The 12,552-nt window shown below is 41.9% G+C and overlaps 1 protein-coding gene across 1 annotated transcript in view; it reads right to left on the bottom strand.

The window, feature by feature from the left end:
- LOC310874725 (sodium-dependent neutral amino acid transporter B(0)AT2-like) overlaps positions 1-12,474 on the bottom strand; it is a gene marked incomplete at its 3' end in the record, with an annotated part of 19,942 nt that extends 7,468 nt beyond the window's left edge. The window contains exons 1-10 of the mRNA XM_083787589.1: positions 12,373-12,474; positions 10,424-10,655; positions 9,483-9,640; positions 8,902-9,022; positions 8,052-8,227; positions 5,390-5,500; positions 2,721-2,962; positions 1,639-1,822; positions 793-1,030; positions 389-548 (exon numbers count right to left, since the gene is read on the bottom strand). Of these exons, the coding sequence (XP_083643715.1) occupies positions 389-548; positions 793-1,030; positions 1,639-1,822; positions 2,721-2,962; positions 5,390-5,500; positions 8,052-8,227; positions 8,902-9,022; positions 9,483-9,640; positions 10,424-10,655 (1,622 nt within the window). The 5' untranslated portion in view covers positions 12,373-12,474. The remainder of the gene's footprint in view (positions 1-388; positions 549-792; positions 1,031-1,638; positions 1,823-2,720; positions 2,963-5,389; positions 5,501-8,051; positions 8,228-8,901; positions 9,023-9,482; positions 9,641-10,423; positions 10,656-12,372) is intronic.
- Positions 12,475-12,552: the final 78 nt, after the last annotated feature.

Genomic DNA, 12,552 nt, shown 5'->3' with positions numbered 1-12,552 from the left:
TAATTCAGTGTTTTAGGCAAAGCGTTGCAGGCCTAATTATAATTATCATGTTCATTCCATACCAAAACTGTGTCGCGTGCACACGAGTGTGTGTGTGTGTGTGTGATTCTGATCTGTCATCTCTGCAGATGACAGATCAGAAGAAGTGTGAGGCGGAGGCGCGAGGGGTGCACTGCCCGGAGCAGTGTGGTAACCAGGTCTTCGCTATCCAGATGGACTTACAATAAGAGCAACTATAGGAAAAGTGTCCTACTAGGCCATATAGCCTAGATTACAGGCTGCAAAATGTTAGATAAGCAATAGACATGCATGGCCAATATTCCTGTGGTCTAATAACAATTATGTAAAGAGAGACATTAAATAGAAGGATCCCCTCCCACAATCTCACCTGTCAGCTCCATACATCCAAGAGACACTGAACGTCTCAAACACCACAACAATGATTAGTGGCAGAGTGGCTGAGTAGTCGTCAAACATCGTCACAAAATAGTTCCCAGAGCGCTGGGTGAAGACCAGTCCAATCACAAAGCCAAGAATACAGCTGAACACTGCGACACCAGAATATACAAACACAACCGTTAAACCACATGAACCCTATAATCCCTATGCTGGGAAGGTCATAACAGAGGAACATTTTGTGAAAAAATGTGAACATTTGTCAAAAACTGCCCGATCTACAAGCTGTGAACGCGTCAAAACATGGCACGTTGTGAGCTTGTAGATCGGCTGTTTTCAGTAAAGGAGTTTTGGTGTAAGCAGAAAAAAGGAAGGGGACGAGGGGTATAGGTATACCCAAGGTGGTCGCTCCAACCAAAGCAAATTTTTTTACCGTGAGTTTGGTCTTGTTCCTGGCCAGAACCTTGAAGTTGTCCGTGAGGGGGGCGAGGATGCCCTCCATGGTGCCAAACATGGTGCTGAGGCCCAGGTTGAGCAGCATGAGGAAGAACATGGCTGACCAGAAGGGGCTGCCAGGCAGGAGTGATATGGCCTCAGTGAAGGCAATGAAGGCCAGACCAGTCCCCTCCACACCCTACACACAAAGCAGGTCAAACCCAGAGCAAAACACATGTCTTTGAATGAGAGAATCATTCATCCCTATAGAATATCTACATCTTCATATTTTTCCCCCAATTGTCAATTTTCACATGTGGGTCATTTTGCTTTTATGTCATAGGATATGGCATAAGAGATACATATTGTTTTGCAGTGTAGAGCGACAGAAACTTGACTGAGGGCAGAGAGGGCGGTTTGGACATGTAAGACAGATACCCAGCCAGGATTGAGCACCTTGCCCAGGCCGTAGCGTAACGGTCTGGGCACCGGACTGGTGATCCAGTCGCAGTGTGCCGCGGGTTCGACTCCCGGACCCGACACGGCCTTTACTGCATGTCATCCCCCCATCTCTCTCCCGTTTCCTGTCAGCCTACTGTCTGTCCCTTCAAAAATCAATAAAAGGCGTAAGCCGCAAAAAATATCTTAAAAAACAAAAAGGATTGAGCACCTTGCGATTGTGTGGTGGTGGTCTGAACACTTACAATAACTGCCTATTAATCATTTTCACCTTCACATAAAACATAATTGAATAAGCCACCGATAACCATCAAGATGGTGGATGCCAGTCTGACAATCCGTCTTTACCTTCTGCATCTCTGCTTCCATGTCGCAGTCTGTGAGTGAGCCGTTGAAATTCATGCCGTATTGTTTGAACCAAGACCTGTAGTCCTCCAGGGCCACAGAACTGGGGTCAGCCTGGATAAAGGCAGGTGCCATCGCGTAGTCCACACCCCCGTTGGACAACAGCTCAGGCAGCGTTTTCATATTGCTGAGAATGACAAAAAGGGGTAACTTTATGCAAACAGGTTAGTGGTGAGAAGTGAAAACATTAGATGTGCTAGAGGGGTTGGTGCGTATATGCTCCATGAGTAAGAAGGCTGCTGGCAACGCTATGGTTTTGACATCATAGACCTGTGCATGTTAGTTTGTCAGCATGTCAAAGCAATTTCTTTCTGCAAAGGTATAACCTTTTCTAAAAAAATAATATTATTTTTTTATCAGAAAACATATTCTACTATGCTATATTTCTCTTGTCATATAAAACCTAAATGTTTTACCTAGAATTCCAGCTGATTCCGATTCCCCAGGTGCACTTATTATTCCTGCATCCAGCTGCTTCACTACAAAATGCATACATTTATCCCACTACAAAAATCTCAAAGTAAATGATAAGAAATAATTGTTTTATGTATATCCCTATGGTACATTTCTTTGCTATGATTTTCTGTCTCGCTTTTACTTTTATTTATGTCAAGTTGCTTCTCGTGCATATATTTTTTATTTGTAATTGGTGAGTGTAGAGAGAGGAAACTGAGGGCAGTGAGGGTAAAAAAACGTGGATACAGCAGGGTTCGGGTCATTGCAACTATACAGTCCATGCACCCCGTTTGTTAGACATCCTAACAGTCCGACAGGCATAATTTCGACAACACCATCACTCCCGACATGCGCTGCCAGTGTGCGGCAGGTTAAAACTAACCCGTGTGGGTTAAAACTAACCCATGGCTCCCGACATGCGTGGCAGGTTACAACTAACCCGTGGCTTCCTGTGAGGTTAGGTTTAGGGTTGGGTATCGGACTCATGACCAAACACCCCTAACAAACATCTACCGGTACGTCCCAACATGATTATTGTTTAAAATATTTTTTTAACTAAAAACCTGTACCTGGCTACACAGTCCATGGCCTTGTTCTTGGCGCGGAATCCAAGCACGGAAAACACGACGAGGGTGGCCAGCACCGAGGTGAGGAAGTTGATGAAGGAGACTGTGTAGGCGTCACGGTGGCAGTTATTATTCTTAGGATTGTAGGAGGAGTAGGCGATGACGGACCCAAAGCCCAGGCCAAGAGCAAAGAAGACCTGTGTAGCTGCCTGCCGCCACACCTGCACGTCAGCCCAGATCTCCAACTGTGGACGATTGGAGTAACTGATGTGTCAGGGTTATCAAATTCTCCACGATAGGACAAAAACAAATAAGTCATATTACAGTAATGTGGTATGAACTTTAAGGACAGTTCTGTGAATACAAACAGGCTTCTCCCTGGGTTAGAAGAAGCAAGATATGAGTCTTAGGTCATCTGCAATATCTTCACCTAGCTAAATGTACAACGAATGAGAGCAACTTTGTGGACTTTTGTGGATTCTTTTGTGGATATGCATTTACCAGAGCAGAACTGGCATACCTACTAGCATTATTAATAACAGCATTTTGGGGCCACACAACAGACTCTAAACAGTTTTCAATCTCCCAGCTTTTGTTGCTGAAACTGGGTGTAAACAAAACACAATCCCTGCCGTTGACGGAGATCTAATCCAACGAATTCACCGTCGATGACGGAGATCTCCGTCATGTGGTCTTTTCTTTTCTTTTTTTTTTTACAATATATTTATTGCATTTTTCTTTTTTTTGACAAACAGACAATACAACAAAACAATACATAATACATCAGACAATACAATTACTTAAAATGAAAAACAAACAAAAAACAAAACAAGAGCATACAGTACATACATATATAAATACAGTATAATAAAATAAGGGCACTTAGAATGGTAACAACAACAGAGTCCTTATGGCCACAAGACCAAACAGCTGCAGAGAATACAATTAGACATTTTCAGTTTCCACCATTAAATAAGATAAATCATTAACCGTAATATATTGGATAAACCGTCCCCATATCTTATCAAACACCTAAACCTAAAAAGACCTAATATAAACAGTTTCGGGTCAAGCTCAATATCTATCGACAATATCTTCTGAATCTCCCTCCTCACTTCTTCCCAGAATTCTTTCACTCTTGGACATGCCCACAGACAATGGAAAAGTGTACCTTTGTCTTTACCACATCTGATACAAGTATCTGGAATATCTGCACTAAATGTATTTAATTTAAAATCTTGGGTTAATGATGTTTTACATCATCTGACATTGGAGAAGATTCGCTACTCCACAAGAGGGTACGCCGGTGCTTTAAAATTTTTACACCATTTGGCAACCTTTTTTGACACACATTGAGAGGATGAACGCGGCTGACATCAACAATCCTTAACTTATTACACTGACCCTACTGTAATTTATTTCTATTATTATTATTATTATTATTGTTATTATTGTCTTTATTTATTTATTTATTATTATTGTTATTATTTTTATTTTATTTTATATACATATTATTATTATTATTATTTGTTTGCATACTTCTATTAGTCTTCTATTATGTCTATGTATATTTGTATGTGCTTTTATTTCATATGGTGCAAGGTACCGGGGTTGTGGCTCTTTCAGAGCGGGAACTCTGGGGGGAGGGAAAAAAGGGGAAAAGATGTTCGAAAAATGTTGTATAATATCTTCGTGTGAACATTAATAAAAAAACTTTGATCAAAAAAAAAATGTATTTAATTTCTCTGGAGTGATATAGACCCTCATCAGCCAATTATATTGCAACAGTTTTAACCGAGTGTTACCCGTCTGGGATTGAGCATCCATACAGGCTGTGCTCCACTCTTCCAATGTCAATTCCTCTTGTAGATCAGCCTTCCATGCATTATATTTGGATTCAGAGGATTCAGGAGAGAATTCTACTAACATAGAGTATAAATCAGAAATGATGCCCCTATTAAAGGGGTTTCTAATAAGCTCTTTTTCTATTATTGACAGGGGAGGGAGTGTCAGAGAATTCACCTGTTTAACCCCGATAAAGCTTCAGAGTTGTAAATACTTAAAGAAGTGTGTACGGGGTAAATTGTATTTAGCAGCTAGTTCATCAAAAGAGAGTAGATTCCCTCTTTTATCAAAAACATCCTTCCATTGTTTAATCCCTTGCTTGGCCCATATCTTAAAGCCCCCATCCGCCCTTCCTGGGGTGAAATATTCATTTCCCCAAATTGGGCTGAATCGAAAACTGGGTTGGATATCCAAAAGATAAAGTCTAACATCCTATGTGGTCTTTTCAGTGTGTAATGATAAATCGCGCTCTTCGCCATCGTATGAATGGTTCTAGGTTGCTAAGAAACTGATACAACCAGAAATGAACGGGAAGTACATTTTTCACCTGCTGTCCGCCTCCACGTTAGCAGATTTGGAAAAATACATTCATCTCGGATTCTTTTCCCAGAATGCGTTTTTGGTCAAAATAAGCTTGATTCAACGTCCCATAACTAAACAACCGATGATCGCGGTTACAAATGTTATTTTCCGGGTGGAAGAAAAGACCCTCGTCCGTCACAACACACAGCGTTTGTTTACATCCAGTTCACAAAATGTTTTAAGAGTTGAAAAAGAAAGTCTAGGCTCTAAGTGGAGTAGCTTGAGCAAATGTGTTGTGTACTGACCTTGGGGTAGAACATGTAGGTGATACCATCTAGGGCTCCATCCAGCAGTAGCCCTCTGACAAGGAAACACAGCAGCACCACATATGGGAAGATGGAGGAGAAATACATGACCTGAAAAAAACAGTGGGGATTAATACTCTGATAAGCAGAGAAAGACAAATGTTTATCCCACAATTTTGTAACCCATTTTTTCACCCAGTGTCAATTATCTAATGTAATCCTGGGAGCTACACTTCCTCTGCCAACCTAGGGGGGCAGCGGACTGACCTCATGCTTCCTTCTATGCATGAGGAGTCCAAGCTGCTTCTTTTCACCTAACAGGGGAGAGTTTCCCCGGCCGGACGTAGCGCGTGTGGGAACACGTTATTCCGACCAGTTCCTTTCCCCTCCATCAGGTGCCCCGGCTGGCCAGGGGGAGGTAGTTTAGAGACCAGGATTACGGCATGCAAACTCCACACAGAAAGGCCCTTTTTCCAACCTCGCCTCGGGTATGGGCACTGATGACGCGGAGGAGGGAACACGCCGCAGTGCCCACAGCATCACCAGTGGGAATCGAACCCAGGACCTTCTAACTGTGAGTTCCCCAACTGCGAATGCATCGCTTTATAGTGGTCCTGGTTCAAATTTGACTTTATGACATTATGCATGGTTAAAGGTATATTCAGTGATTTCACTCAAAAAACCTTAGGTTTCGTTTTTGGCTGTGGGACCCAGCCTTTCGTCCAATCAGGATAGAGAGTCAAAAACGAAACCTAAGGTTTTTTGACCCCCAGGGGTTAACTGGGGACAGGGAGGAACTCCTTATATGGCCAGCACACTCTATAGTAGGGAGGATTATCACAACAAAACAAAGAAATAAGTGATATTTGAATTAAGTGAAATCACTGAATATACCTTTATATCCAAATGAGGGAACCTCAGCTCTCATGATGTCTTATCTTATCTTATCTTTGAAGGTCCCTGATCCACATGGGTGTCTGTGGTGCAGCCTAAATGGTATTTATCCGAAATAAATGATTATTCCCTCAAGCCGGGAATGCTATGAGGCGGAAAGTTGGGGGAACCTTGTAAGGATAAAGAAACTGAATGGTTCTACAGAATGTTTTGTAAAGCCACATGATAAATGCACCCTGGTAAAAACTACTGACCAAGAGTTGCAGGATTCTCTGATCTCCCAGTGACAATTCATTGAATGGGTCAGCTGCAACAGGGCTATGTGTGTGTTTGTATGTGAGCATGTGTGTCGGCGGATCAATGACATTCCTGAAATTCCCAGAACCGTGGGAACCCCTGATTTACTAGGTTAAGCATATGACAAGGCTTACTATACCTGAGAAAATCTATACATTGCTAGCCTATGAGCACCCCTTGCAATTTTGCACTTGTACACATGGGATGAATTTAACCATAACTAGAAAAAGTGCCCTTCCGGGCACAGGTCTCCACCAGGTTATCCACAGATCCGTGCAGTTAGAGGTAAAAACACTTTTCGGCCAGTTATAGCGCCACCTTGAGGCTGAGTTGAAATTGTTCATGTGGCATTTCGTCCTCGGCCTAGTGGGAATGTGGGTGCACAATTTCACGGAAATCACGCGATGTGTTCATGATTTGCAGCATTTTGTTTGAAACTGAGCACTCCTGTGAACTTTGGAAGCCAATCTTAACCAATCAGGATGGAGTCTGATAAATCTGAAAGACCCGTTTCGTTGAATGGCTCTAGAGAGACTGTGTACCAATTTGCGTGATGTTTGGACAAAATCTGTAGGTGTACTGTGCAAAAACTTGTTTTGCACAAAGCGGCCTCCTGGTGGCGCTATAACAGGCCGTTCTTGAAAGTTTGGGGCAGAGGTTCATCGTTGGCATCCAGGGAGTGTGTGTGCAAAATTTGGCATCGACCGGGTTAACGGTGGCCGAGATTAGCTGTTCACGGACACACGGACACACGGACGGACGGACGGACGGACACGCGGACGGACGGAGTGCAAAACATACTCTCCCCACATGCCTTCGATGATGATTGATTGTCTGTTGACAGACCATGGACAAGGGATCCCAGTCCACACTTTCGTTTACACAGCCAATGAGCCACCAGACTCCAAGTGAAACACTGAGACACAGACAAAAATAGTCCTACACCAGTCAGTGAGTCAGTCAAGGCTGGGATGCTAAAAACACTAACTCAGCTTGGAACTGATCTGGAAATGCTTCAACGAAGCGATAGTGTGTCCACCCCTGGCCATTATATGGAGATTCTGGAGATGTTATTTAGAACAAGTGTGTGTAATAATGGCGTGGCTTCCATATGGATCTTGGATTTTATGTGTATGATATCGCTGTTATTATTTGTGTGCACAAATTGTCACAAGACATTTATAAAATGTTAAATATTTCAAAAAGTATAAAACTGAAGAAAAGGGGACAAATCTGTGATTTACTTTGGTCCAGTGGGTTTGCGAGATTAGAGTTGTGCTCGTAACACACACACAGACCCTCTTCAGTGCCACGCTATAAAAAAGTAAGTGCTACAGACATTTCCTCCTCCAGTGTTGTCCAACTTAGTGCCATGCAAACTTTCATTTATTCTGAAGCGAGTTTGGTTGGATTGAAAACCACTGTATCAGACCTTTGTGAATCAGCTGCCAAGGCTGGTCAGACAAGTTACCTTAGCAGATGTCTTGATACCCTTAAACATCCCCAGGCACACAATGGTCCAGGCAGCCAGCAGGCAGCAGATGCTATAAACATTGAACTGTCCAGTCTCTTCGATGGAATCTGTGATGTCAAGGGCCTTCCGGTACCAGAAATATGTAGTGGGTGAGCTGGCTTCACATTCCTTAACTGTAAGTTAAAAAAGAAAGAACAAATATACAGCTTTACGGTATTATTGTTGAATAAAGAAAATATTATATAGCAAAAGTATCGTAGCATGTTAACATATATAGAGGTAGATCTCAACGGACGGACAACCACATAATACTTTTATTGTCTGAGTCTGCTACTATAAGCAGCAAGCATGCAAACTGATTAGTCGTGAAAAGGGTGAGATAGGTACCCGAGCAAAAATACAGACCTGCTAGAGGGGTAGGGCCTCTGTGAGTATAAAGCTGCACAATATGCGCTGTATAGTGCATTGCTGGAATTTGGCGGACAAATATTGTATCCAGGGAAATAAATCTAACGGTTGTTCCGGACCGACATTTCCGGCTATTCACTCTATGCCTGATATTGTGACCAGGCTTTTCTCTTAGCAGATGAGTAAGCCTGGGGCCGAGGCTACTAGCTACACCACAGATAGAAAAACCTAGATGCCTCATTCGTTGCTGCAGTTCAATGGAGTTCATTTTAATATTTCGAGTATCCCTCACAAATTATCATTGGATGTGCACAAATCATACTATCTACTCTATGGTCTATACTCTAAGAAAATGTCATCAAAAGAAAAGTGACATGTGAGAAACAATCAATACCTACAAGTTTTGTTAAATTAGGTGTGCTGAGGAGGAGGTACCTACCCGTTAGGTTTCCATGTTCAGGACACTTTTCCCAAGGCAGAGGATACTGAAATGAGTTCCCGAGGTAGAAGATGCTCCATCCAATGATGACATTGTAGTAAAGGGCAACAAAGGAACATACCTGTGGGCAAGGCAGAACATGAGCTCTGTGGAAACTTAATGGTCATTCATTCATTATATCCAACCACATGGAACTCAACCAGTTGTATGTGGAAACCTAATTAGCCTTTTCCAAGAAGTCAGGACCACATTCTTACATAGCGCCACATATCTCCATCAAAGTTGGTCTCCGTCCATAACCCAAATGTTGGGAGCCAAGCTTCTGCATTATTGTGGCCTCAGAAGACACATTATTGCCCAAAGTTTAATACTGTACATGTTACAGAACTGGTTAAGAGCCAATACATAGTCTCAGGTGTCATATGTAATACGTTAACCTGAGAGTAAGAATCTTGTTTGTTATTTTTCTTTTACATGTTTCTGTTATCATACTTGACTAGCTGGTTTTCAATCAAACTAAACACCATAACTAGGATTGGCAAACAGCACTGGTCACAACACAAATAGTATTTTCAGCTTACCACACAGCTGGAGTAGCCAATTCCAGCGAGCCTAGGGGAGATGTACTTCCACACTCCGATGCTGCCCTGTCGGATGGACTGCCCGGCCGCCAGCTCCAGGAAGAACAATGGAATTCCCAAAATCAGCATCAATAGCACATATAGGAGGAGGAAAGCTCCTGATCAGAGACGATCAAAGATGTTAATAAAACATTGATAACTGAAGTGGGTCATGCATGCTTATGAGTACCTCTGTGGGAGTACAGTATATTTGCTGATCTCTTGTAATGTCACATCTTCAATGCTTTTATGCAACGGTTAATAACATGGAAAGCATTTAAAAGCAAGACATATCACAGACAAGCTCCCTGTTCCACTACAAGGGTCGGGATGGCAACTAAGGAGCATGACAAACCTTTATGGAAATAAGCAGCATGTCTGTCTTTGACCAATCGGATTGCTTGGCTTAAACTACCCATTGGATAATAAAAGAGACATTTTATTTTATGACCCATAGACTAATTTGACATAGATTAATTTGACATGTGACATCTACAGAGATGCTCACAAATCCAAGACATGGACATAGGGCCACTGCTGGTGAAGGATTTAGGAGTGCATATGGAATGTAAACTTATCATAAACATAATAATAATCATTGTTAATTCATATAATCACTGACAGTCTTCCATCCTATGTTCAAGGGCATTTGGGCAGAACAAAACATAGAATTCACTTCAGCTCACCCCGTGTCTAAATTGTCTAAATTGAAGCAGCCAGTTGAGCAGAATTTTTCACAGCTGACAAGTGAGCACTGCAGTACAAATAATAGGCTGTTGTTGGCCATTCAACTGCACATTAGTCTACAAACTCTACATAGTGCTCTAAAAGCAAGGCATACAAATAACAGATCTAAACATGCAGTACTAATAAATTGACACGGCTGCGTCCTCAGTCCTCACCTCCTCCGTTTTGATGGCACAAATATGGAAACCTCCACACATTGCCGAGCCCGACACTGAATCCAACCTGTGCCAGGAAATATTCTATTTTACTGTTCCATCCATCTCTAGCAGGGGGCTCTGATGTCTCCACCTGACCACTGCACTCTGGAAGTGAGGCAGTCACCTCTGACCCTGGCATACCATTGGCAATCCTGTCATTGTCACTGGGTAAGGGCTGCTTCTCTTCCATCTAAGGTAGGGATGAATAATACAAATGAATCACATCATTACATTTGACAGATAAAAAACAGATTGGCTGGAATCTGGACATAAGCAAGATAATAATAATAATAATAATAATAATAATAATAATAGTAATAGAAATAATGTGATCCATTGATTTATTTATCCTGTATATTCTTTGCACCTGTATCTTCTCGGTTTACACTGTAACTGTACTAAAAATATACTGTAAACTTTAGAGTATATACAACAAGAGCCCAACAAGAGATTCCTCAAATTAGAATACGTTTACTGACAATTCCTGGTAATTTCTTAGTGCTGAACAAAGAGTTCTGTGTTCAAACTTCCAAGTCCTACTGTTGATCAGCAACACTTGTCTTACCCATTAGGGTATAGCCTCTTTCTGAACCTGGCCTGAATACCTTTTTTGTATTTGAAGTAGACAGACATCCCAAAAAACAAAAACAAAAATCAGGGTTCAGAAAGGGGCTACCGACTATACCGAGGCCATTAGGCAGCAGCCGAATATGCCCATAGCTCGTGCTGTGCCACAATAATCGGCTACCAGCAAGTTAAATTCAATAATTCATCATCGTGATGAAAGGGTACCCCTACCCCTACCTGGCTGTAAAAGCCTGTGTTTCCCCAAGTTCCCAACCAGGGCCCAAAACTCCCAGGGCAGTCACACCTTGGCGCATACTAGAATGCACAAAATACATAATGATAAAATAATGCACAAGCTGCGCTGATGCCCTCACCTGATTATGCGGGAACTGTGCTTAATTTAAAAAAAAAGTATCGAACCAGTTAAAACAAGATATCCAAGTAAATCCAAGTAAAAGATAGACACGTGGAGGTCTTCTCCAAGTGTTCTTGTTGTTATCGGGTGCAGATTCAGAACAAGAACATCGCGCCGATTATAATCAGAGCACTATAGTTCACGCCGTTCAGCGTTCAGGCATCGCGCGCCTTCCTTTGTTACTACCCACACGTGGTGGTGACGCTTTATGCGTGGACTTATGCGTGGAAGTAACCGTTATTAATATTATAGCCTAGTACGCCTCACATCTGGATACATGCCGCCGTGGATGAGTGTTCCTTCCGCATGATGCAATGATGAATGACAGACTCCTCCCCTCGCATTAACTAGCATATATTAAACATCGTAAACTCATCTGTCTGAGTTGGATCATGGATGGATAGCATAGATAAAATAAGCAAGTGCAGGTGCAACATTATAGCAGGTCATTTCTGACAAAAAAGCAGTGCTGACTGCGGAATATAATAAGAGTTGTTGATTACTTTTTCTGCCCAGGTTTTAATGTTAAATAAAACACGTGGCAAAACTTAATTTTCCTTCATTTGTTTCGGATCCTCTTAATTTAAATACAAGACAGTTGTAATTGTAAGTAATCTGATAACACTTGTCATGCTCATCACTCAGTCATCACCAGTGATGTTTATAGGATTTTATTTTCATCCTAATAGCGTCTGTTACGGCAGAAAAACATGCGGTTATATTGACTTTATTCTTTGATAATAATAATATCTTGGTTTGGTTACAAAATACAACAATTAAGTCACATAATGCAATATGCGCACGGGTTTGCCACGTAGCTCTAGCGCCTCTACCAGCGCAGCTCCATATACATTTTTACAAACAATCTACGAATACAATTACATGAGTAGACATTTGTCAGTAATGTCATGCATTCAACAATTACCTTTACGCGTCAATTTCAATCCCTATATATTCTTCTAAGATTCGTCTATTAACTAAAGTTTTCTCTTCAAGTGTCCTCAGTGACACACAACACAAGCCAAAGTCAAACACGCCAACGCCAAGTGTGGTGTCTGTGAAGCTAATTCACCTGACTCCGCCTCTGAGTTCCACCGTCTTCTAC

This window comes from Protomyctophum parallelum, assembly GCF_964188405.1.
Source record: "Protomyctophum parallelum genome assembly, chromosome: 17".
NCBI classification, from domain to species: Eukaryota; Metazoa; Chordata; class Actinopteri; order Myctophiformes; family Myctophidae; genus Protomyctophum; species Protomyctophum parallelum.
Note: the sequence above shows the minus strand (reverse complement) of the source record. Positions and strands in the feature narration are given on the sequence as shown.